Source organism: Equus przewalskii, chromosome 3 (assembly GCF_037783145.1).
Source record: "Equus przewalskii isolate Varuska chromosome 3, EquPr2, whole genome shotgun sequence".
Lineage (NCBI taxonomy): Eukaryota > Metazoa > Chordata > Mammalia > Perissodactyla > Equidae > Equus > Equus przewalskii.
Window position 1 is genome coordinate 112,681,511 of NC_091833.1, and position 24,716 is coordinate 112,706,226.

General features: G+C 43.4%; 1 protein-coding gene and 1 long non-coding RNA gene across 15 annotated transcripts in view; one reads left to right on the forward strand and one right to left on the reverse strand.

Moving 5' to 3' along the window:
* The window catches only part of STX18 (syntaxin 18), a 128,114-nt gene that overhangs the window by 46,793 nt on the left and 56,605 nt on the right, over positions 1-24,716 (reverse strand). For 11 of the 13 annotated variants that reach the window (XM_070613259.1, XM_070613272.1, XM_070613268.1 and 8 more), the window contains one exon: positions 8,343-8,410. In XM_070613259.1, the coding sequence (XP_070469360.1) occupies positions 8,343-8,410 (68 nt within the window). Of the gene's footprint in view, positions 1-8,342; positions 8,411-12,849; positions 12,976-23,807; positions 23,934-24,716 lie in introns of those variants that run through there. The other 2 variants (XM_070613270.1, XM_070613261.1) reach the window with 2 other exon arrangements.
* LOC139082386 (uncharacterized) lies at positions 572-15,356 on the forward strand. 2 transcript variants are annotated; one of them, XR_011538325.1, is made up of 3 exons: positions 572-687; positions 1,613-1,718; positions 15,271-15,356. It is a non-coding gene; the product is annotated as an uncharacterized lncRNA (long non-coding RNA). The 2 variants fall into 2 exon arrangements; XR_011538324.1 differs by lacking the exon at positions 15,271-15,356 and adding an exon at positions 4,791-4,966.

Consider the following 24,716-nt stretch of genomic DNA (forward strand, 5'->3'; position numbering starts at 1 on the left):
ATCACAAAACACCATTGACATTCTGCCTATTTAATATGCAACTAGATACTTCCTGAGGATAGAGAAGAAGAGAGAATAACATAAATTATTTTACACTCTGTTCAAAGGTAACTGAAAATGTATGGACAAAAGCTAAAGACTACAATCTTATTTTTGCTATAAATATTATGTTAGACTAACTTTCATAGTGAAACACTGGATACATTCTGAAATTAAATTGCTAATGTCTGGGGCTACAGACATGAACAAAATATAGATCCGACGCTCAGTAAACTATGTCATAATAGGTAACATCCACAGGTTTATGTACATGCTTATATATTATAAAACAAAGCTTATATTGTACTTTTCAGGCATTAATACCCACTTAATTTTCAAAATTCTATGCGGTAAGTACTATTATAATTCCCATTTTACACATGAAGCAACTGAGGCATTGAGAGGTTAAGTAAGTTGCCAAAGTCACACAGCTAATAATGAGCAGAGTTGGGATTTGAACCAAGGCATCCTGGCTCTGGAGTCTATACGCTTCACCACCACCCAGGGCACCTCTCATATGTCATAAAAGGCAGGAGAGTTCAGAAGAGGGGAGGCTTATTTCCCACTAGTTGACCAGGGGGAAGGTGATCTATGCCCTAAATCCTGAAGGGCAGGATGTGGCTGTGGGGACGCAAGAGCAGACACTGAGTAAGTAAGGGAGTGGCATCAGGAGAGGCAGCCTCTTGGGAGCACAGTCAGTGGTTCAGCTGGCGGAGCACAGGATAGGAAGGAGCGCTGAGCTCTCGGTGGGCCTCCAGTGCTACTAGGAGTTTTATACTGTACCCAATGAAAGGGCTGAGCTTAATGAAGATAAATGTGGCAACACCACATTAGATGGACTAGAGGTTACCAAAATTAGGCAGAAAATCTTGCTTTATTCATCTTTGTGTGCCTAGTACCACCAAAAGTAGCTATTGGTAAATTTCTGTTCAACCCAAATTTGAGAAAGGGACAATGGCAGAGCTGGGGTGGTGACAGGAGACTGGAAAGAGGGGATGGATCTGAGATGTGAAATTGTCAGGAACACAGGAGATGTCAGAGGCAAAGCATCATCAGACCCTGAGATCTGGGGCCTGAGTGCGCAAGAGACATTAATAGAAACAAAGACAACAGAAGGAAGAGAGGAAAGAGCTGGAAATATGAAAGAAAGAAACCACTATTAACACTTGTCTTTATAAAAGGACAAAAGCAGTGCCCTTGAGACCAAATGTTCCTTCACTGACATTTTGTTCTGAAAAAAGAAACCAGGACAAATGATCTTCTAACCATTTTGTGATAAAATCTGGAGAAACTAAAGGAGATTTTAAGTAATAAAGGATCACTTTCTGAAGTTCTATAATCTATTAAATGGAAAGAGAAAAGTCACTGTGACATACACTACAATGGCCACAAAGCTGAGGTTACCAACATTCAGCATGGCCTGAGAAACTTATAGAGTAAAAATCGGGTGCAGCCTAAAAATTGTAATAACAGACTGACTGCTTTCATGTCATGGGCCCTTGAAAAATATTTGGTTGCTTGGATCTTGTTTAACTGATCTGACCCTCTTATCTTAATCTTCTGAGGGCCACAGGAAAAGTCTGGCTCCTGGAAGAATGCCAGGAATAGGAAGCAATGACAGAAGAACCACTTGGCATCAGAGAGTCGAAAGAGACCAGTGACATACTGAAAACCAACAGGTAACAGTTCGCTATTTAGCTGAGTTTAGGATCAAGTGGGAATCAGACAGAAGTAAAAATATCGGCTTTATCATGATTCTGATATCAAGTGGTCCCCTAATGGAGCCTGGCAATTATGCTCTATGTCCCTGGGGCATTTGCTTTCCCACTCTCCTAGATGACCATTTCATATCGTCTCCACGCCCCTCAAACCTCCAGCACCTGCTTCCCCGTCATCAGTGTCAGAAATAACTTTGCTCCTGTTTCTTGAGAACTCCTACCAGCTCCCAGCACCACATCTCCCCAGCTCCCTCCCTCTGGGCTCACAGACTCTGCCTTCTCTCCAGCTGCTAAGGAGGAAGTGCCCATCTCCTGGCTATGCCTCCTCCCCCTGGGCACCTCTCTGGCACCAGCAATGCTCCTTTCTCCCTCCCACACCATCAACCTTAAATGAATTCATATGTGCACACAGTGCTTAGACAGCGTCTGGCACACAGTGAACACCACATGTGTTAGTTACTAATAACACCAGTTTTTCCAGTCTGCTGGATCTTTCCTGGCCACATACAAACATGGGGTTATTTCTCCCAGCTTAAAAAACAAAACGTCTCAAATCCATGTCTCCTACCAGCTACTGTCCAATTTCTCCCCTCTTTTGAGTAAAGCTTCTCTAAGAAGTTTATGCCCCAGGTCTCCACTTTCCTCACCATTCTCTCTTGAACTGAATCCAAACAGGCTTTTACCCTCACCACTGCCGTCCTCGTTCCCTAAGGTCACCAATGACCCCCACACTGACTCAGCCCCCACCCCAGTTACTTTCCACAGACTGGACAGAGCTGATGGCTTCCTCCTCCTTGATTTGTTTTCTTCCTCTGGCCTCCACAACACCACACTCTCCTGTCTTCCTCCCACCTCACCAGCTGCTCATTTTCAGCCTTTCTGTTGACATCCCTTAGCTCCCAACCATTTAATGACGGGTAGTTCACGGCTCAGTGCCTGAGTCTCTTCACTATCTACACTGCTCCCTTAGTGAGTTTCTCTTGTGGCTTTACCAGTGTAAATACCAGCTTTACGCTGACAAGTCCCAAATTTATAGCCCAAATTTGAACTTGAGACACGTATATCTGTCTGCTCAACATCACCACTCAGATGTTTAATTTGCAGCACAAATATGCTCAGCACTGCGCTCCTGCCCATCCTCCTCAACCACGCTCGTGCTCCAGCATTGCCCATCTGTGCGGATGGCACTTTCATGCCTTCTAGCTGCACAGGCCCCAAACTTGGAGTCATCCTTGACTCCTGTTTCTCTCCCAGCTCACATCTAATCCATCGACAAATCTTGTTGGCTCTACCTTCAAAATATTTCCAGAATCTGACCTCTTGTTATCATCCACCGCCACCTCTCTAGTCCATGGAATTGATATCCCTCACCTGGACTCTAACTGCAGCCTCCTTACTCATCTGCTGTCTCTGCCTTGTCCCTCTTCAGTCTATTCTAACACACTAGTCATACTGATCCTGTTACAAAGTAATTCAGATTGTGTTAATCCTCCCTCCAAGAATTTCCAGTGGCTTCCCACCTAAGAGGAAAAGCCAAGATCCGTAAGATGACCTACAAGATGTGGCTCCTGCCATCTCCCTGAGCTCATTTTCAACTGTCTCCCCATTCCTCTTGCTCAGTCACACTGGCCTCCTTGCTGTTCCCTGAACATTCCAGACATACTCCTACACCAGGACCGTTACACCTCCTGGCTGTCTCCTTCTTCTGAAATGTTTTTTCCTCAGCTATCTACATAAACTGGTCCCCTATGTCTTTTAGTGTTTACTCAATGTCCCCCTCTTAATGAGGCCTTCCCTACCCTATCTTTATAAAATCATACCCTCCTGACATTTTCTATCCCCTTTCGCTTCTTCCCTCCCTCAAAAAGCACTTGCCTGTTCTAACATTCTATATATTTTACTTCTTTACTTTGCTTCCTAACTGTCTCCCCCCACAAAATATGAGCTCCACAAAGGCAAGGACTCTCAACTGTTTGTTCACTGCCGTATCCTCATCATCAAATGCTAAATCCCTAGCATTTAGTAGGTTAATAAATCAATAACCAAGTACTTTTTGAATGACCCAACTCAAAGCATGAGGTTGACATAGAGAACAGGCTTGACATGCAGCTACAACTGTGCTCCTAAATAAGTCCCTCCCAAACTGATTTTACCCCCACCCCAAGACCAGTAGGCATCCCCCTTTCAGAGCCTTCCCTGGAAAACTTAAGGTACATCCATACTGACAACAGGCCCCTCCCAATGAGGAAAGGGGGTTGTAAGCATGGGCCTCCTTTCAGTCCCAACCATCAGGTAAGTGCTCTCTCCTTCCTTGGTGTGGCACCGTCACACTCCCCACCTCTAACTTCCACATTTCCTAGGGGAGAGTTGGAGGAGAGAAGGAAGCCCATAGGGTCCTGGGGAATGGACGGTCCTCCTCTCAATGAAACATGAAGAGTGAGAGCGTCTTATTTTCCCCAGCAATTCCCTAGCACTCCCTAGCATCTTATTTTCTTAACTAGTTTGGCTCAACCTGGTAATCTTAACAGAATGTACTCTACCTGAGACAGAAGACCCAAAAGGGAGAAGGGGCTGAGCAAGCATGCTTGATGCCTCCTCCTCAGCTCCCCAGTGACATCAACTCGGGGCGTGAGAGGGGTGGGCAGAGGGACCACAGGAGCTTGTGCACGCCCCTAATAGAAACCGTCTCATCAGAAACGGAGGCTAAGGGTCAGAGACAAATAAACGAGACAGGTACTCACTTCCAAGTGAACATGCACCCTGTGGACAGAGCAGACCTATAAATGACTAACTCCAAGAACATTAGATTAACATCCTCCTACTCTCTCTTTTGGAAACTCAGCTCAGTGGGAAACTGAAACGGCCTAAAGGTTAATTTGATAAAACTGATTATTCAATTAAAAGGTGATGTTCCTTTAGGAAACATCATACATTAACCTTTTAAATGGGAAATTGACAGTACAGTTATTCTATCAGTAACAATAACAGAAACCAGGGAAGTTTTCCCCCTAAATGGTATTGTTTTGTTGCCAGGATATTGCGGAAAAGGTACAATCTACCAGAAGTGGAGAAAGTATTTTTAATTAAAATCATTCAAGAGATCCAGCCAGAGGCTACTGTGGTTGCATGCTGTTCTGCTCTAGTAAAATGACATTATTAAAAAAAATTAAATGGGTCAATAAAGTCTGAGCTCTACATTATGGAAAAAATTACAGCTTCCTAATTATGTCAACCTAACATAGCCTTATGGGTCTGAAGGCAATCTTTCTGAACATATTCTTTCAATTCCACCATCATAATCCATCCAAAATGTCCCTAAGAGCAGGCCAAGACCAGCACATTGCATTGGGAAGCAGGAGCAGTAAGAAAGGCTTTAAACAGTCTACCACCTTCAGGAGGGGGAACTTGATGGAAGAAGGTTAGGGCGGCCTTTCTCCATCTGGAGAGAATCTAAGGCATTGAGGGGAATGCTGATTCCCTCCGTGAATCAACTCCCCTGGTGTGACACCTAGCCACCTTCTCTCAGCCTCCTCCCTCCTTATGGGTCCCATGGGAGGAGGAGGGACTTCTCTGATTGGTAACCAGGCAGAAGGAGCTGGGCACGAACGTGCACGCACAAGCATCTAGCCACAGCTCCTTTCTCTCTCTCTTCTCTCTTTGGGATCTCCCTGCTTATCGACAGCAGAGGTTCTGCTCTGTTCGTCTCTCACATGTGCTATAAAGGGGCCTGCCCCTGCCATCTGTGCTCCAGGGACTGTAATTGTTCCGTGGCACTAATGACTGAGTGGGTCTGTCTAATTCAGGAACCTTCAGCAAGGCCATCCACCTGCAGACCTAAGCTCTGCCTGCCACCTAGATTTTACTAGTGACAAAGCTGGTAACACTTCCATCTCTGTCATGTTAACCTGATTCCTACATCCCATTTTTCTCTCCCCGCCCCCTAGTCCCTTTCTTCTCCTCTGGCATGTGGGATGCCGCCCCGTGGCTTGATGGCAGTGCCATGCCGCCTGCAGCGGAGCGCACGAACTTAACCACTCGGCCACGGCCAGCCCCGCCATCTCTCCTCTCTCTCCCTCCCTCTCCTCTGGCAGGAAATAGAAGTGCATTCTTTTTTAACTGACTCCCCCCCAACTGCATCATAGGTCAAATAGGGATCCAATTCAATTACCATTCACCAAGGCACTTCTATGTGCCAGGCATTCACAAACATCTCTCTCATTTAATCCTCATAAGAACATCACCCACATTTTATAAAAAAGAACACACAAAGATGTGGAGTGAGCTGCATATACTCACATGATTAATACCTTGCAGAACTGGGACTGGAAGTTAGATGTGACTGACTGACCTCAAAGCCTATGCTCTTTCAAAGGGATCAAAACATGGCAGGAGCGGAACTCAGAGTGCCTTAGTTGGCAATGAACAGCTGCGACGGGGAAAATGAGTAAAAGACTGAGTTTCTATAATGGGGTGATGGATCAGTCAAGACCAAGAAAACCTCAGGAGCTACAGTTCTATGTGACGTTCAGACCACCCAACCAGTAAATGGCAGAGCTGCGACTGGCCCCGGGGGATCCCCGTCCTCAATCCATCGTAGCTGGGAAAGGGGAAGCTTTAGGCCAGCAGCCTGCTGTCCTGGGCAACACCAGAGAAAAGGACTGAGTGCGTCCGTGCTATAGTGAGCTGGGAACGCTGACACACTGTGTGAGAGCTGAGCTTTGCTGTCTGAGGAGAAATGCCTTAATATCACCATCACAGTCAAAAGTTTAAAACTATTGCCAACTTACAGAATAGCACCCAGATATAATAAACTTTTGATAAATCCATTGCTTTTTTCTTTTTCCACTGCATCTCAGTTATACTGTCTTGTTTGAATCTCCCAACTAGCTGTTGAGTGATTATCACTCTCATTGTTTAGAGCAGGGTTCCACAAAACTTTTTCTGAAAAGGGCCAGATAGTCAATCTATTAGACTTTGCAGGCCATACACTCGGTCACAACCACACAACTCTGCTGTTTAGTGCAAAAGCAGCCACAGATAATATGTAAACAAATGGATGTGGCAGTGTCCCAATAAACTTCTTTATAGACACTGAAATTTGAAGGTCATATACTTTTCATAGGCGATAAAATATTATTATCATTTTTCCCCCAAGCATTTAAAAATGTAAAACCATTCTCAGCTCACAGGCTGTACAAACACAGGCGGAAGGCCGGACTTGGCCTGCAGGCCGTAGTCTGCTGACCCCTGGTTTAGAGGAAGACAATGGGTTTTACAGATTAAATGACTTTCTCAGGTTCATGTGGCTAACAAGGGGGCGAGGTGGCTTGAACTAAACCAACATTTAAAGCATTCGCTTAGTTGGATGCCTTTGCAAGGCCAAGGGAAGCCAATGACGGGTTTCCATGAAAGACCTCTGTAACCACATCTTTAAGCTTAGTTGTCAGGTACTAAGAAAGGAGGTGGAAATTGATAAGTTTATACCAGTTTTGTTAAGTTTTCCAAAATGATTCTAGCTCCATTTTTATGAACTATGATATTAGTGTTTGATATACATACACACCTTTAGAAATAAAATTTACACTGCCATCTAGTGTTGACCAGCTATTTTAAATGAGAACTTACAAATAAGGTCTTCTCGGTACTATGCATTAGAATAATAATTATAGTATATTCCAAAATTATACAAATGAAATATGCCTGAACGTATAAGGTTGCCTATGTTGTTTAAGCAGATGAAGAAGCAGGGATTATTTAAAATTCATGTAGGGTATAATCACTTTCTCTGATGAAGAATAGGAAATATTTTCATTTTTGCATATATTGACAAAGTTTTTCAAAAATCAGCGGATTTATTTTATATTCTCTAACTTTGTGAGGAAGGCTTCTGAAGCACAAACACCTTAGTTTCATAAAGATGAAACCCTACACAGACGCTCCTCGTGATGTCATTTGGTAGGTCCAATCCAACTTCTCCATTAATTTACATGATACCCGTGACGCCAAGTCCTGCGGTAGAAATGCCACACTAAAGCCAGGCGCAAACGCAGGGCAGAGCAAGGGACGTGACATGTGCACTGCAACGTGCCTGTATCTGTTGAGGGCTGAAGCCTCGTCCAGAAACCATTTTAGAAGCCTCGATCAAAACGCTTTCTCTCTTTATAAAAATCAACCTAACCAAAACCCTCACTAGAGGCAGAGCTCTTCTCTCTACAAATGGAATTTTTTGCATGACTTGCCTCACCCCTTCATTTGTTCAGTAAATATCTGTTGAGTGAGAAACTTGGTCTCACTCACCTCTGCAGGCCTCACAACTACATGGTACATACAGAGATACAGACACGTGAGGGTATCAGAGTGAAGCGATTGCTGTGGGGACAGCGTGACTTTGAGGACACGGGGAACGCAAGAGCCCAGCCTGGCTGGGGGAGCTGCTTTTTGCTCTGCAGAGTATTCCACTGCCAACCTGATCTTCCCCATTACGACTCTGCATTATTAAGTAAAAAGTGAGGACAAAAGGCTCAAAAGGAACAGAGGTATGAAAAAGAACAGTCACCAAAGTCATGGTAAAAAATCTGCACTTACCTATAAGCATTAATATAATCTTTCCTGTGTTCCAGAAGAAAATCTCTCAGTTTGCCGATGTGTGAAATCTAAAATTAAAAGAAAGCAAACCAGTTTAGATGGATAGACAGGCCGCACTCACAAGTAATAAATTTTAAGTTAACAGAGAATGGAATGCAGGTCATAGAAAGGATTTGAAGCTACAAACTGGACAACTTTGGTTTTACACTTGTACAATCACTAACTCGTTGGAGCTTGTGGATAGACAGTCACCCATATCCTGAGCCTTGGTCTCACTCTCTCTTTTTTTTAATTTAGGTAAAATTGGTATATAACATTATGTAAGTTTCAGGCGTACAACATTATAACTTAACATCTGTACAGAGCCTTGGTCTCTTACTGACGGTTCCTTCTTCCTGTAATTGTTGTCATCTATGACACTATGAAGAGATGATCTCTAAGGAACATTGAGAGTAAATGGGATAATGCATATCTAGTAACTAAACAGTACATGCTCAATAAAGGCCAATTCCTTTCCGGATGTGTCTTATATCTAAAATTGTATAGACAAATATTCCTTTGTCAACTTAAAAAGCAAATTTGCCTGTTATTTATCTCAAAATTACTTTATTTGGGAATAGCCAAACAACTGCAATTTGGGATGCACATGCTATGGCAAACCATAGGCAAAACAAACAAGGAAGGGGAGCTGCTTGTGTAGAGAAAAAGGAAGAGTAGGGAGGGGCTGTTCTAAGAAAATCCATCAGGGAAAGTAATGGTTCAGTGCGGCAAGGGCTTCTCATTGGCTGAGCTGCCATGTTTCTCACTGGCTGAGCTGTTGCCAGGTGGGGAGAGAAATCTGCCTCCAGCAGTAAAGTAGTTTTACTTCCTGTCCAAGATGCAAGGGTCTGTCTCTTCCTGGTTGGTGTAATTGACGATGTGTGATAGGCCGTGAGAGTTCCCCCTACACGACTTCCCGACTCCAATTCAGTTGAGGTTTTTTATTAATTTCCCACCTCCTTCCAAGTATTCTGGGGGATGGATTCTAAGGCTGGAGCTATCAAGTTTATAAATAGGGCCCATGCAGAGCAGCAGAGTTAAAGAAAAGATTCAGGGGCATCGAATTATCTCTACACAGCAAATCTCCATCTTCCCTATGGCCTGCTTCCATGGATGGATAAAAAAGACACAAAGGTACAAAGGAGTCTGTCTGTAGTGGCCGATTTCTAGTATAATAAAAACCTACCCTAAAGCACCTACTATGTGTCAGGCACTGTGGGTGGAGCTAGGGATTAAAGAATAAATAAAAGAAAATAGAAAGAGATAGGAAGAAACCTAGGACCAAAGTTTACAGGGATAAAAGTGTTCCCAAAAGGATAGAATGATTAACCAAGCCTGTGGCCTGCTCTATCCTTTGACCACTGCTCACATTAGTTTTCTCCTAAGGTCCTTTGTACTTATTCCAAACATACATAGTCCCAGCCTTGAAGGGTCTGCTGAACGTTCATCTTTTCCATGAAAGTTTTTCTGTCAAGGCCAACTCAGGCTAATTTTCGCTTTGCTCTGAACTTAAAAGCACTTCTGCATACCACCCACTTGGCATTCACTTATACACGGCCATGTCCTCTGGCTTAACTTTTATTGCATGCTTCTTTGTCAGTGGGATTATGAACCACACAAGGAGGGGGCTGCACAGCTTCCCCTACAGTTCTAAGCACAGAAGGTGATCAATAAGTATTTGTGGAATGAGTATATGTCTAAATACAAAAATAGTATTTATCACAAAAGAAACACTCAGCATTTGTCTGGAGGTAGGTTAAATCTGGAGTTCAGTCAAATTTCCCAGAGTCTAGACTAATAATAAATATGGTCCAGAAAAGTACCCTGAGGCATTTTAAGAGCAGGAATCAAAGAAAAAATTAAGTATGGCTACAATATTCATTTCTTTACCAGATAACAAACAATGATTGAGAGTCTGCCCACTATCCCCAGCTCTGTTAGGTACTTCACATCCACGACCCCATTCTCTTCCCAACAGCCGCGTTGTGGGCACTGATAGCACTGCTCCCGTTAAGCAGTTTGAGAAGGCGACCTTCAAAGAAGCTACGTGACTTGTCCAAGGTTACACATCTAGTGCATGGCAGAGCTGAGGCAAACTCAGGACTGCCTGAGCTCAAATTCGGCATGTTTTCCAGTACACCACAGCTGCCTTCCTCACACTCTTATTCCTATTTCCTACTTAAGCTGCATGTAAAAGCTGACTTTTAAGACTGTTGGGGAAAAAACTAAGAGAAATGCAAACAAGGTGTTTACCGCATAACATACAAGATTTGATCGTTACTCTCCCTGCTTTAAAACTTTCAATGATTTCCATTACCTTACCCAACCCCTGCCTAGAGAGGGCCAAGTAAACAATATAAATGAGTAAAGCAGGGGAGTAGATGGGTGCAGTACATTGGCAATGATGAATTCTGGTTTTAAAATACACTGTAGCCAATGTGCCAAAGGCAGGCAATGTGTAATCTAACCAATAGGGTCAAGTCCAAACTCCCATAAAGCACTCAAGGCCCTTCCCAATTCAGCTCCAAAAGTCTCGTGTGGCCTCAGTCCGTGCTACACTCCCCTCTAAACTCCAGGCTCCAAGTCCCATGGCTTCCCAACACAGACACCCTGTCCCTGGAATGCCCTAGCGACCTTCTCTCCACCACAAATTCCTCCTTCTATTTCAAGATCCTCCTTTCCTCCCTACACTCGCTCCAGGCAATGCCAGACCCCATTAAGTCACAAACATGAGACACAGATCTACTTCAGCATCTATTTCTTCACGATGACGCAAAGACTTTTGTGGACTGACTTCCCTTCACCAAACTGCAAGCTCCTAGAAGGTAAAGGGTCTTCTCTCTTTCCCCTGAGCTTGTCAGATATAGTTCCTGGTGCACAGCAGAGCCTCAGAAACTTTTACTAAATGTTGAATAAACAGTTGGTACTGCATAATCCCCAAAAGATTATACCTACTGTGGTAGGCAGAATAATGCCACCCCTCTTCCCCTAAAAGATGTCCAAGTGCTAAGCCCTGGAGCCTGTGAGTATGTTACGTTACATGGCAAAGGGGGCTTAACGTAGCAGATGGAGTTAAGGTTGACCTTAAAAGAGGGAGGTTATCCTGGATCTATACTGTATTATCCAGGTAGGCAGGCCCGATGCAATCACAAAGCTCCTTAAATGTGGAAGAGGGAGGCAGAAGAGAGGGTCAGAGTGATGCCATGGGAGAAGGACTCAATCCAATGCTGCTTGCTTTGAAAATGGAGGAAGGGGAGCTAAGGAATTCAGGCAGCCTCTAGAAGCTGGAAAAGGCAAGGAAACTGACTACTCGCTAGAGTCTCCAGAAGAGAACACAGCCCTGCCAACACCTTGATTTCAGCCTGGGGAGTTCCCTTTTGGACTTCTGACCCACATAACTATAAGATAATAAATTTGTCATCTTAAGCCACTAAGTTTCTGGCAATTTGTTACAGCAGCAATGAGAAACTAATATACTCTGTCTTAGTCAGTTTTGGCAACTATATCAAAATATGAAAGACTGGGTGGCTTATAAATAAGAGAAATCTATTTCTCACAGTTCTGGAGGCTGGATGTCCTAGATGAAGGTGCCAGCAGATTTGGTGTCTGGTGAGGGCTCTCTTCCTGGCTTGCAGATAGCTGAGAGAGAGATCCTCTCTCTCATGTCTCTTCTTATAAGGGCACTAATCCCATTCATGATGGCTCATCCTCGTGACCTAATTACCTCCCAAAGCCCCACCTGCAAATGCCAGCCCACCAGGGGTTAGGGATTCAACATATGAATATGGGGAGACACAAACATTCAGACCATAGTATACCTGCTTAGAACCTTAATATCCATGACAGTTTTTTTGTTTAGGAGTCCCAAAGTTTTCCACAAAAAGATTACAAAGGTCCAAAGAAATCTACTACATAGGCTAGATCCAAATGCCCACCCCTTACTGACCTCCCACCCCCATCTTTAGCTGGCTCTAATCTACCGCAGTGGAAAGGTGCGTGGGGATGAGCGCCAGAAACAAGACTGCCCACAGGCATCTCAAAAACATGATTACGAGAGGGTTCACTTAAAGTGTAACAAATGTGATCCCAGTTTCTTATGTTCTATAATGGCAAATTCTTATACAATGAATTTATTAAAACAGAGCAAAGCTTGTTCAGGATTAGATGGATTTCTTAATACGTTCATAGGTGTTAAGTAATTACTGATTATTAATAATATCACCAACACAATGACTCAATACTTAACATGAGCCCAATGCACAAAATATTTCAAATGCCAAGAATGAAAAGAATAAATGAATATTAAGATTTCTGCAGGTATTTGACAGCCCTGAAATTCTATTAGATTCCTAAACTAAATACACACAAAAAAATCACAATAAATCAATAACAAAGAAAAAAATTTCAATAGGTGTTTATCTAAATAGGCACACTTAAGTCCCCAAATAGCATTTTATGATGGGGTTACCTTCATAAAGAATGATTTGAGGGGCCTGCCTGGTGGCGCAGCAGTTAAGTGTGCACGTTCCGCTTCTCGGAGGCCCGGGGTTTGCTGGTTCGGATCCCAGGTGTGGACATGGCACCGCTTGGCACACCATGCTGTGGTAGGCATCCCACGTATAAAGTAAAGGAAGATGGGCATGAATGTTAGCTCAGGGCCAGTCTCCCTCAGCAAAAAGAGGAGGATTGGCAGCAGGTAGCTCAGGGCCAATCTTCCTCAAAAAAAAAAAAAAAATGATTGATTTGACAGTTTAATCACATGACTACCATGGTCTTTGTAGATGCTTGGCCACCTGGTTACTGTTGTGCTTAGTCCTATGTTTTTTTTTTTAAAGATTTTTATTTTATTTTTTTATTTTTTTTAATTTTTTTTTCCTTTTTCTCCCCAAAGCCCCCCGGTACATAGTTGTGTATTCTTCGTTGTGGGTTCCTCTAGTTGTAGCATGTGGGACGCTGCCTCAGCGTGGTCTGACGAGCAGTGCCATGTCCGCGCCCAGGATTCGAACCGACGAAACACTGGGCCGCCTGCAGCGGAGCGCGCGAACTTAACCACTCGGCCACGGTGCCAGCCCAGTCCTATGTTTTAATGAACTGCCAAGCACAGCACATTATATTTCAGACAATTCTGATATGCCCTTACGTTTTCAAATTTTTAGAGGTTTATTGAGTAGTTGTATACTTTGGAATTTTAATGTTTCCACATATAGCACTAATTTTAAGAGTCATTTATATGATAAGAGAGTCACTGCTACATGTGTATCTAAAGAGAATGGCTCCTACTTCTAAAAGAAGAAAGGCCATTGCAGGGTCAAGTTTGACAAGGAAATCAGAGTAAAAGAAAGTACATGTGCCCTATAAAGATCTAAAAGCAGTGTTAATTTCCTGTAGTCTTGATACTGCTGAATGACCTGGGGAGTGAGGTTGTGGAGAGGGTACTGGGAGGAAGGAAGGGGTCAACGGAAAAGTCTTTGTGGGACCAGGCCGGTGACAAGACACAGGGGCTTCACAGAGGAGGTGACATTGAAGCAGAACCTGGAAAGAGGAGCAGAATTCTTTGGGTGGCATGGAGCTGGGATAAAGAAGGCTGTTACAGGCAAAGGAAGAACGCTCCCTGGGAGTGCTTTGAGGGCTGAACCATGCTGTGGGGCATTTCACAGGCTTGGGTGGCAGAGGGACGCCCCATTTTCATAGCTTTATGCCTTTGTAACTGCTTTTCCTTTGCCTGGAACCTTCTTTATCCCAACGCCACACCACCCGAAGAACCCCTGCTCATCCCTCCAGGTTGGTTCCACTTAAATGTCACCTCCTCCATGAACACGTCCTTGCCTAACACCTCCCTTAGTATTTTACATATACCTGTCAGCACTTTCCACATTACATTAGAGGTATTCATCTATGACGGCCACTAGACCCAAATTAAGTTCCTTGATGTCAGGATCTATGTCCTGTTCATTTTTGTATCTCTGGTAGTGCCTAAACATTGGAAAGGGGAAAGGAGGAGAAAAAGAGAGGGGGAAAAAGGGGAATCCAACAGAAAAGGCTTCAAGACTTGATAACTCCTGACGTACAAGCTGTATCAAAATGGTATCACAAGATTGCACCTACATAACTGTGTGAACAAACACATGAAGAAGGACATGCCCACTGTCTCTGCAAATAATTCTCCTAGAAAGCCAGAGAGGTACGTTCAGAAGGTGCAAGCATCGGCATGTAAAGTGTGAGACTGTGCCACCGAACGCCCTTCACGAGAGGGGATCTGTTCTCATGGTCAATCATGCTCCACCTGATGACGGCCCACCAGGGAAGAGTTTTTACGTCAGCGAGCTGTGGTTCTGATTGCACTGCTGAATTATGTCAAATATTTCTACAAGAGAGGATGGATATGGCCAAAGAATAGAGAATCTTTCATTTCTAACACAAACTGTAGTTTAAAAACAAAACTGAATTGTAGCTAAAAGAGAAAAGGAAGAAAGGAAAAGAAGGTAATATCTAATATCTCCTCTGTACCAGTCTCTTTAAGTGGGTTACTTCATTTAATTCTGACAACAACCTTGTAGAAACAGATATTTTTCTTAGTGGAAAGAAACCTAAGCCGTGAGAGTGGTGCTGCCAACAGAGCTGGGATTAGAAGCCCTAGTTACGCTGAGCCAGCACGGGCCCCTCAAACCAGTCAGATTCATGAATATGTTGGTTTTCTCTAGTTCCATTTGATATTAAAGTTATTTTAATGCCTTCCACGTATTGTTATGTCACTGGTTTAAAAAACCTCCCTCTTAATATTTAATAGTACGGAATTATAACGAATTTTTACTTAGGTGTGATAATAGCATTATATATTATGATTATGTTTTTATTTATCTTTTTGTTTTTAATTCCTTATCTTTTACAGATATATACTGAACAACTTACAAATGAAATGATACGACGCCTGAGATTTGTGACAAAATAATAAAGGGGGCTAGGTAACAGATGAAACAGGATCAGTAATGAGTTGGTAGCTGTTGGAGATGGACACATACATACATGTCACTTCCTTATACTACTCCGTCTACTTCAGCATATATTTGAAATTTTCCATAATGAAACATTATTTTAAAAAATCTCCCATTTAGCACTTTCTTCTCTTAACATTTTTAGTCATTTTGAAGTACAGATTTTCTGCTGTCAAACTAGTAATAACTCATACTTGAAACAACTAAATCCCACCCACAATCTGTAGCTACTTCATTTATAAGTACTTGCACTCTGCTGAAAGTTCCATTTAACAGGATCAATACCATTTTAAAAAAATCAACAACGAAACCTTCGTTGAGTGTTCACCACGTATTCCAAGAGCTCAGCATGCATTAGCTCCTCTAATTCTCCCAGCAACCCCCATGACACAAGTAACACTATCACACCTGTTTTACAGATGACAAAACTGAGTCAGAGAAAGAGTCAATAATTTGCTCAGGGACAGATGGGGTGAAGCCTGGATGGAAGCCAGGCATTCTAAACGTCAGGCTTGAGTTCTTAACCCCTAAATTTAGGCACAGATTCTTGACAGGTCACAACTGTGGTTTTCCAGTAGAGTATTCACAAGGGGGATGACAGGGAACTGAGACAAAGCATCTGAGTGAGTGACGTCAAGCTGTTCTTTTTTTCTTCTATCTGTATTCAACAATGCACTACACACTTGACTTCACCCAATAGTGACACTTACCAAGCACCAGCCACGTGTGTGCCAGGCAGTGTGTAAGCTGCTCAACACGTGCTGGCACTTACCCACCCTGTGACAACTGGCTAAATGAGACATTACTCCCATGTGATGTAAAAACATGGAGACTGAGGCCCACACAAGGTCATAAGACTACTAAGCAGCAGAACTGGATTGATCACAGGTCTTTATGACTCAAAGGCTAGGTTATTTATTCTATACTATACAGTCAGAAGACTAATAAACCACTAATAACGAGCTTCAGTTTGAGGTTTTTGTTCATAGAAATGTAAGCTGGGTTTCACGTGAGAGTATTTGTCTATATTGATTTTAAATTGTTTTTAACTACAGTGGATACAGAAAGATCTGCAAGAAAGGTTTTTGAATGTTTCCACATATAGCGCTCATTCTGAAAGTCACTTATATGATAAAGCAGGAACATGCATACATCTAAAGAGCCTGTTGTCACTGGCCGAAGTCGTCTCCTCTGAGGTCAGCTGCTGTGCCTTGCGTTTTGCAACATGGGAGGCTTGGAGTTGGCAAGGCCGTAGGGACATTGAGAGGAAGGGCCACAAACAGGAGCAAGGAAAGAGGACAGTCATAAAGTCTGTACAATGGTGACCAGCTCATTCTGAGTATCGATCATCAACACAGGGTTTAAACAAGTAAGGACGACAACTCCAGGACTGGTTTTCTTCCCCACAGGTAAGTTCATCTCTATCTACCCTTTAACTCGGGATGGGTATAGGCAGAGTAGCAGACTCTGGGCAAAAGACTCGGTGTAGGGTTTGGGTAGAGTAGGGCAGAAAAGAGAGACGGGTAAGAAATCCAGGAAGCTGGCTGAGATCTTGGCTTCCAATCTCTGGCTCACCACTTACTGCTGAAGGGAAACCTGATTCCTTGTTCCTTAGGCGTCATGTGGAGGGCCTTCAGCTGGACTAATATTGGTGGCTATCTCCTTCGCCTTCACTCACTCTTCTGAGGGAAGAGGAGCAACTTATCTGGTTTATGATTTGGAGAAGGGAATGAGCACGCTCGGCAGCCAGCCAGCAGAGAGGGGCTATTCTGGCCCATGTTCCACTCACATTTGGCCACAAACCTAAAGCTAGGTTCTCTGCGTGGCTTTTTAAGGTTCTGACTCCTGTACTTCTCTTTTAGGTGGTTCCAGAATTGGACTGGGAAGACAGGAGTGCTTTTTATAAGCTCCCCTAAACTCGTTTAACCTTTGCCAACCGCAATTTTCAGGAAGTTGCTTAATCTCCCAGGGCTTCACTACAAAGAGAGGGCAGTAAAAATTATTTTTAAAAAATGGTAGTAGCACAACTTATCAGCGCAAAATAACCAATAACCATCCTATAGATAAGAGGAACAAGGTGAGTTAACTTGAGCGAGAATGAGGACTATAACCCAGGAAGGTCTTAGAAAGCGTTCTGGAGAAGCATGGTTTTCAGTACAGTCTTATATCTTTCTAGAACAAAGAACATACGTTAAACACACCCAGGATACATTTTCATCAAAATTTCAAAGAGGTATTCAGCTGCAAATTAGCAGGTCAACAGGACTGTGATGTCAGGAAAGGGACTGATCTGGGAGTTACCAGTAGGGGGAGGAGGAGAAGTCTGCATTCTTATCTTAAGAGAGTGCATTCTTTACTTTAATGGTTAAGCAGATGTACAATGTATGTTTGATAGGCCATAAATCAGGCTTTTTCATATAAGCCGAATCAGTTTTGAACCCTCATAGTTATCCCATAGCCCTCAATATGTGAAAACCTCTTTTTAAGGTTAACAGCCAACTTTTATTGAGTGTATACTACGTGGCAGGCACCAATCTAAATGCTATGTATCCATTATCTCAGTTACTTCTTCTAACAACCCTATAGGATAGGTTCCATTTGTTGACGAAAATAATCCATAACCAATCTATAAATGAAAATTTGGGTGAGTTTATTCTGAGCTTAAATCTGAAGATTATAACCCAGGAGAGTCTTTCCACAAAGGAACAGAGCACTCCAAAGAAGTGGGGGTATACAGGGTGGTTATATACCCTCAAAGGGTATGTTTCACATATGATTGAAATGTCCCTTTTACAGTAGTCACGAGGCTGCTCTGTCAGCACAGCGATTGATGGAAACAGCAGATAGGTCTGCTGTCTCAGTGAACGTCGCAGGTTGGCAGGTCTGTTGCCTCGAGCTGGGCGGTCACAGATGAACGCTGCAATCAGTTCCCAGCCTAAAGAAAGATGCTTAATCTTTAAGGAGATGCCATTGTTGGGAGGGGGAGGGAAGTTGCACCTTTATCTCAAAATGTCTAAGCAGACATACAATGCATGCTCAATGGCCACAGTCAGGCCCTTTTGGAAAAAACAAAGTCAGGCCGAATTAGGTTTATACCAAATGGCTTCCTCATATACTCCAATATATCCTATTGCTTGCCATTTCAATTTGTCACATTATAATCTCATTTTACAGATGAGAAAACACTGAAGTAACAAATTTCATATAAACGGTTCAAAATAAATGAGAGACTGTGACTCCCAAACCAAGCGCCTGTGTGCTGTCCGTCTCCACAAGTCTACCCACAAAGATGACCCTGCTCTCCCATCTGAGCATGGTGGGCCTCTGAGGGTTACTTTCACCAGAAGTGTAGATGGAACATTTTGAGATTAAAGTACCCAATGGTGCGATGACTTGTTCACGTGAAAGGCACTGTCTTTAGCTACGGGACAGCAGAAAGCTATCAGCCATGCTTCAGGATCAGCCAGGATCTGGCTTCTTCATGAGGCTGATACTTAACCAAATGAGTTACTTAATCTCCATTCTAAAACTACAGGTATTCATCTGACCCATCCCTTTCTTTCTCTGAAGATAAATCAAATTCACTTTTAAGTAAGTATAATTTAATAAGGTGAATTTCCCAAATCATCACGACATTGAAATTTTCCATACAACCATTTACCATAAAAGCAAACTGATTATAAAACAGTAGCAGTATGGTCCCTATATTAGATGTACTTGACAGGGAAAAAAGATGCTCACGTCACCTGTCCTTGTACATAAAGGTTTTACTAGGAGAGGCCAAACAAAAACATCCCAACATAGGTACCTGTGAGACCTGGTCCCATGGGTGAATCTGCACTGTTGACGTGGACCCAACCTCAGGGACTACTCCTGGTTTTCCCACAAGCATATTGTTGGGGGTGCAGGGCGGGGGAGGGGTGGGGTGGTCCAAGGTTGCCCAAAGCATGTTCTGTGTGGTCCATTTACATACAATACATGAGATGATACCTAAAGCTGTACACATACAGAGAGCGGAATCTAGAAGACTGCTGATGAAAACGTTGATGGTTGTCTGGGGGCAAGATTTAGAGATTTGGCTTTCTTCTTAATACATTTTTATACTTTAAAATTTTTCTGCAATTAGTATGTACAATCTTTGTAATTAGACAAAAATGCTTTTAAACAAAAAGATCAATCTCCCCGCATACCTCCCTGACTAAAAGTGTACAGGGACTCCCCATCACCACAGAAGCAAGTCCCAGTCCTCCGCCAGAGCGCTCTCGTGTCCCTCTCCCTGCTGACTGACTTCCCCAGGTTCAACGCCCCCTCCCTCCCAGTCCCCGTCTTCTGAATTACTCCTACACACAGGACTCTACTCAGGCGACACACCTCCTGAAAGTCTGCTCTGCCACTTCCAGGCCAGGCTAACGACCCTCTTTTCGGAGATGGTACCGTCTTGTTTCCGAAGTGTTTTCATGTCTATCTGATGTAAGCTGCTCAGGCATATGCCATCCCAAAGTGGTTCCTCAATAACGATTTAATGCTCTGAACTGAATTTTCTTTCTCCTTCAAAAATTAATAGTAGGGTAAAACTCCAAACATAGCAAGTTGGCTCCATTCTTCACGTTATCCACTAGATGGCAACACAAGTATCATAGTTGTACTAATAATGGGAACTCTCAAAAATATCGCAATTTTTTCCCAAGAGCTTTTAAAATTTCTCTGGTTCTCTGTTTCTAATCTAGAATCAAAGGATTATTACAGGTTAATTGTTCTGCACAGGCTGAAGCTGAAATGGCATTGTTTTAAATTATGCATGTGCACTTGGATGAATCCAAGAAGATTTTAAAATACTTCACTCTGTGCAGGTTCGACACAAAGGGAGCTCCGGGAGCATGGCTGCCATCTGCCACTGCAGGCGGCAGGCCCAGCTTTGTTTACATGTGTCACCCACAGAACAGTCCTGCTAGCTGCTCCTTCGTGGGTGTTTTATAAATTACCCAAAGCAAGATAAACTGTAAAACAAAAACCCTGGTACAAAACGGTGGGATTCTTCTCAAAGGATGACGGCATTTTAACTGTAGGGAGAGTTCAAAGCAGAAACAAGTGTCCTTTGCTGATCACAGCAGTGGTTTGACTCGCAAGCCACTCCCCGCCCCCCTAGGATGATAGGAATTCTGTTCTGCTGGCACTCCCAACACTCCCAACAAAGACTTGATTGATTATGAAACACTAAGTACCGATTTGCATAATTTGCCTCTGCAAGAAACAACCATTGTTCAAGATTAAAGAGACTCCAGTAGGTCCCTCTGGCATATTGTAAAAAGTTCCCTGTAACACAAAATCATTATTTTTTTCATTCAATCGGTGGACACAGCTTGCTGTTAAGCTTAGTAAGCAGCCAAAGGCACAGCCAGAACAACCGCTGTTGTATAAATGTTTGCCAACTACTGATAAGCTAAAATGGTTTTTCACAAGGATTGTGTTTCCAAGTTTAATTTGGAGGCCCACTAACTAAATTCCAAATCCACTCCCTTCAGTCCTAATTGAAAAATGCATCCATACCAATTACAGCTAAAGGTTCAGAACCAACACCCGTCTGGAGCGCGTCGACCCTGCTGAAATCACAGTGGGGGTTGTCCGAGTCCCGTCCCGTGCAAGAGAAGCTCCCCAGTGACTAGTCACCCACAAAAGGGTCTGGCACGGCCACAGACATTCCCCTGGCACCCTGGGTCCCAGCGGTGAGTTTGTGAAGGGGCTACACGATGAGCTGCTCCTTCCATGCTTTCTGCTTTCCTCTCGGCAGTTGTTAAGTACTATGGCTGGCCTCCTGTCACTTCCCCCCTACTACATGATGCCACCCTTCAACGAATGCAGGGCACTGGAGGGGTGACAGTCATAGTGGGAGCTTCCGGGCCTCACACAAGCTCCCACTGCTCTCACCTGCCCCTCCTGAAGCACTACGCTCCCGCCTCTTCCAGGACCCCACTCTCTCCAGGTTCTCTTCCTAAACCTCTGCCAACTTTTCTTCACCTTCTGGTGAAGAAGACTTCCTCCTTGGCTTTTGCTAACCTCAAACTTTCTTAAGTTCAGCCCATACCCATTCTTGCTAAACCACTCGTTCCCAGCCATAGCTTTATTTACCATCTACAGAAATGTCCACCCAGCCCCTGCCTCGTGCCTGTGTTCCAGATAAGTCTACTGTGTGTCCCACTGGTGCCTCAAAAGCAACATGTCCCAAAGCGTTAATTACTTAACCACCTACACTCACCCCTCCTGACTCACTCCCAGTCCTCTCTGTACCTATCCCCAAAGAGAAAGAGCCTCTCTCTCTCTCTCTTTCTCTCTCTCTCGACTCCCCATGTTAGAAAATCTCAGATCATTTTAGACTCTTCCTTCTTTTTCACCAAGAAATTAAACTGGTCAGCTGGGCCTGTCCACTCAACTTGGTAAACATCTGCCAAAGGAATTGGTACCCACCACCCAGCTTCTCGTCCTGTGCTTCCTGCACCGACCCCACACTGCAGACCCTCAGAGCTCCTCTTTGCTGGGGCCTGCTCTTTTCTGCCTCTGCACTTTGGCACCTGCTGTTCTCTACGCCTGGAACGTTTTCTTTCTCACGGGCCAAACTTCTACTCAAGTGTGCTGGGCCCCAGGAGGTTTTAAAATATGGCATTCTGGGTTCACTTCTCACTTTCTCTGCATGAAGTCTTCCCTGAGGCACGCTATAAGTATCTGTTATAAATGCTAGTTGAATGCATATATATTCTATGCATTATACACATTATCTATATAGATATGTATAAAATATTTAAATGTTAGTGGAATATATAAGTGGTCTATCCCATCAGTCTGGAAACCTCATTAGACAAAAGACATAAGGTGATCTTGATGTAAGGGAAACTGTAATCAGTAGCTAGATAACCTGTTTGGATTTTTGTTGAGAACCAATGCCAACCTCAGTGGGTTGCAGCTTGCAGAATTCTGCAAATGTTTTTAAGAGAGAGAAATAGGTGCATGAAAGAGAAGAGAGATGGATTTTTCTACTTTCACCTTCTATTCCAGCTTCTCAGATCTTGAGTAGCAGACAATAGGGATGCTTAAACAGAGGGGACAAGGACAAATAACACTAGTTGGGATGAATTTGGTGGGCTAATTTCCGATGTCAGCAACTAACTTTCTAACAACCTGAAAAGTATTGATCTTTTCTAATATTAATCTCCTAACCCCTTTTAAGAAACTCAGAAATTAAAAAAATAAAATCTTGCATTCTTAGTGTTAATGACACAACGAAAGAACTCATGACTTAATTTCAAAAGTTGGGTAGCACCATACAGCGGTTAATGACCCATGAAGCTCAACGCAACACCCATTTTAAAACAGGTCTAGGACCCTTAAACCTGAAGAAAAAGCAGAAGCCTATATCATGTTCTCAACTTCTGCCTCCTCACTCCTTCTGGCCCCAACCTCCTCTTTATATCTCATTGTCTTCATGATCAAACTTTAATCTACTCAAACATTTTAATTCCCATTCTTCTAGCTCCCCAAACTACATTTATTTGGCATTGCTAGCATATTCCTTCCATCTTCAAAGCTCAGTCTACTCCTGGCTTCTCTGACCTTTCTGTTTGCCCACCACATGTTAGAAGATGCACAGAGCATAAAGCAAGCCACTATCTGCCTTCCTGGATGCTCAAGACCAACAAGGGCCTGGAACACACTGACCAACTTTGTTTGAGGAGCAGCACGGTAGGGAGCCCAGTGCCTCTTCCAGGTCATCCCTCCTCAATTCCACTTTAAATAGCACCAAGTTCTTTTCACTCTGAATTGAGTTCAGCTACTGTGCTCCTTACATCAGAGACTTCTCTTTTCTCTAAGCATTCCCAATCCCCTCGAGAATTCTTTACATGAAATACACTTGCAGCTTCTCACCATACTTATTACTTTCCTCTAAATGTAGCAATTTATGAGCCTCAAAAATCAAAGCTGGTTCCAAGAATGGACTCAATACTATGTGTGTCAACAGGGAGCAAAGAGAGAGCAGAACCATCACCTCCCTTGTTCTAGCCTCTGGGCTTCTATTAATGCCACCTAAGAGCATGTTCGCTTTCATGTCACTAAGTCAAGGTGACAACATGAACTAAAATCATCTTTTCCATGACTGCTACTGATAAGCTATATCTTCAAAATACCCATATTTGACCCTGGCCTCCTGTCATTTACCATTCTGATCATTGTGCCATTAAAGAAAGCTGTAACTAAAAATCATCAATTAAAAAAATGAGATGAAAACAGGGCTGAAAAGGAAGCATGGAGCTATACACCCGTCCTGTGGACAACCAACTCAACTAGTCACAGACACCCTCATAGTCCAAATATTCAGTCCATTTAAGAAAATGTTTCCTCCACAAAAATATCATGGACTTTGAAATTAGCTATTCTCCTCACCTACCTGCCCAGCAACTCGATCCAAAAGTGTACAGTAAGACTAGGGGGACATGGCTCGTGCTCCGTGAGCCTCTGCTGGGTAATCATCACTACTTTCATTTCTGTGTGCTTGGAAATCTTTCTTTCATTTGTTCCCTTGACAAATACGTAAGACCCAGGATGGGCCAGGCACATTAAGGAGGGAGTAACAAAGAAGAGAGGAAGGGAGGAGGGTAAAACAGAACAGGAAGTTCCAGCCCAAGGACCTCCCATGGCTCTGTACTGCTTTTCAGACTCAATCCAAACCCTGTTTGGTCTGAGGCTGTGTATAGAGTATGTATGCAGAGACCATGTGTGTAGAGGCTGTGTGTGTAGAGTGTGCATGTGTGTTGCATTCTTCTCAGTATCTTTAATGTAAAGCACGAACGACAGACTCATACAGACCAGGGTTCCAATCACAGCCCTGCCACTTACGACTGATATGGCCTTGTGCAAACCATTTAACAACTTCGAGCTTTAATCTCTGATGTATAAACTTGAAACAATAATAACACTGAAGGAGGGGCCGGCCCGGTGGCGCAGCGGTTAAGTTCGCACGTTCCGCTTCTCAGCAGCCCAGGGTTCGCCGGTTCGGATCCCGGGTGCAGACATGGCACCACTTGGCGAAAGCCATGCTGTGGCAGGCGTCCCACGTATACAGTAGAGGAAGATGGGCATGGATGTTAGCTCAGGGCCAGTCTTCCTCAGCAAAAAGAGGAGGATTGGCAGTAGTTAGCTCAGGGCTAATCTTCCTCAAAAGAAAAAATAATAATAATAATAACACTGAAGGGGACTATAAGTTGTCAATGAAAACAATTAAATAGTCTGACACTGTGTCTGGCACACAGTAGGTGCTCAATCATTTTAAATTTTCTTCTCCTGCTCTCCCCTCATC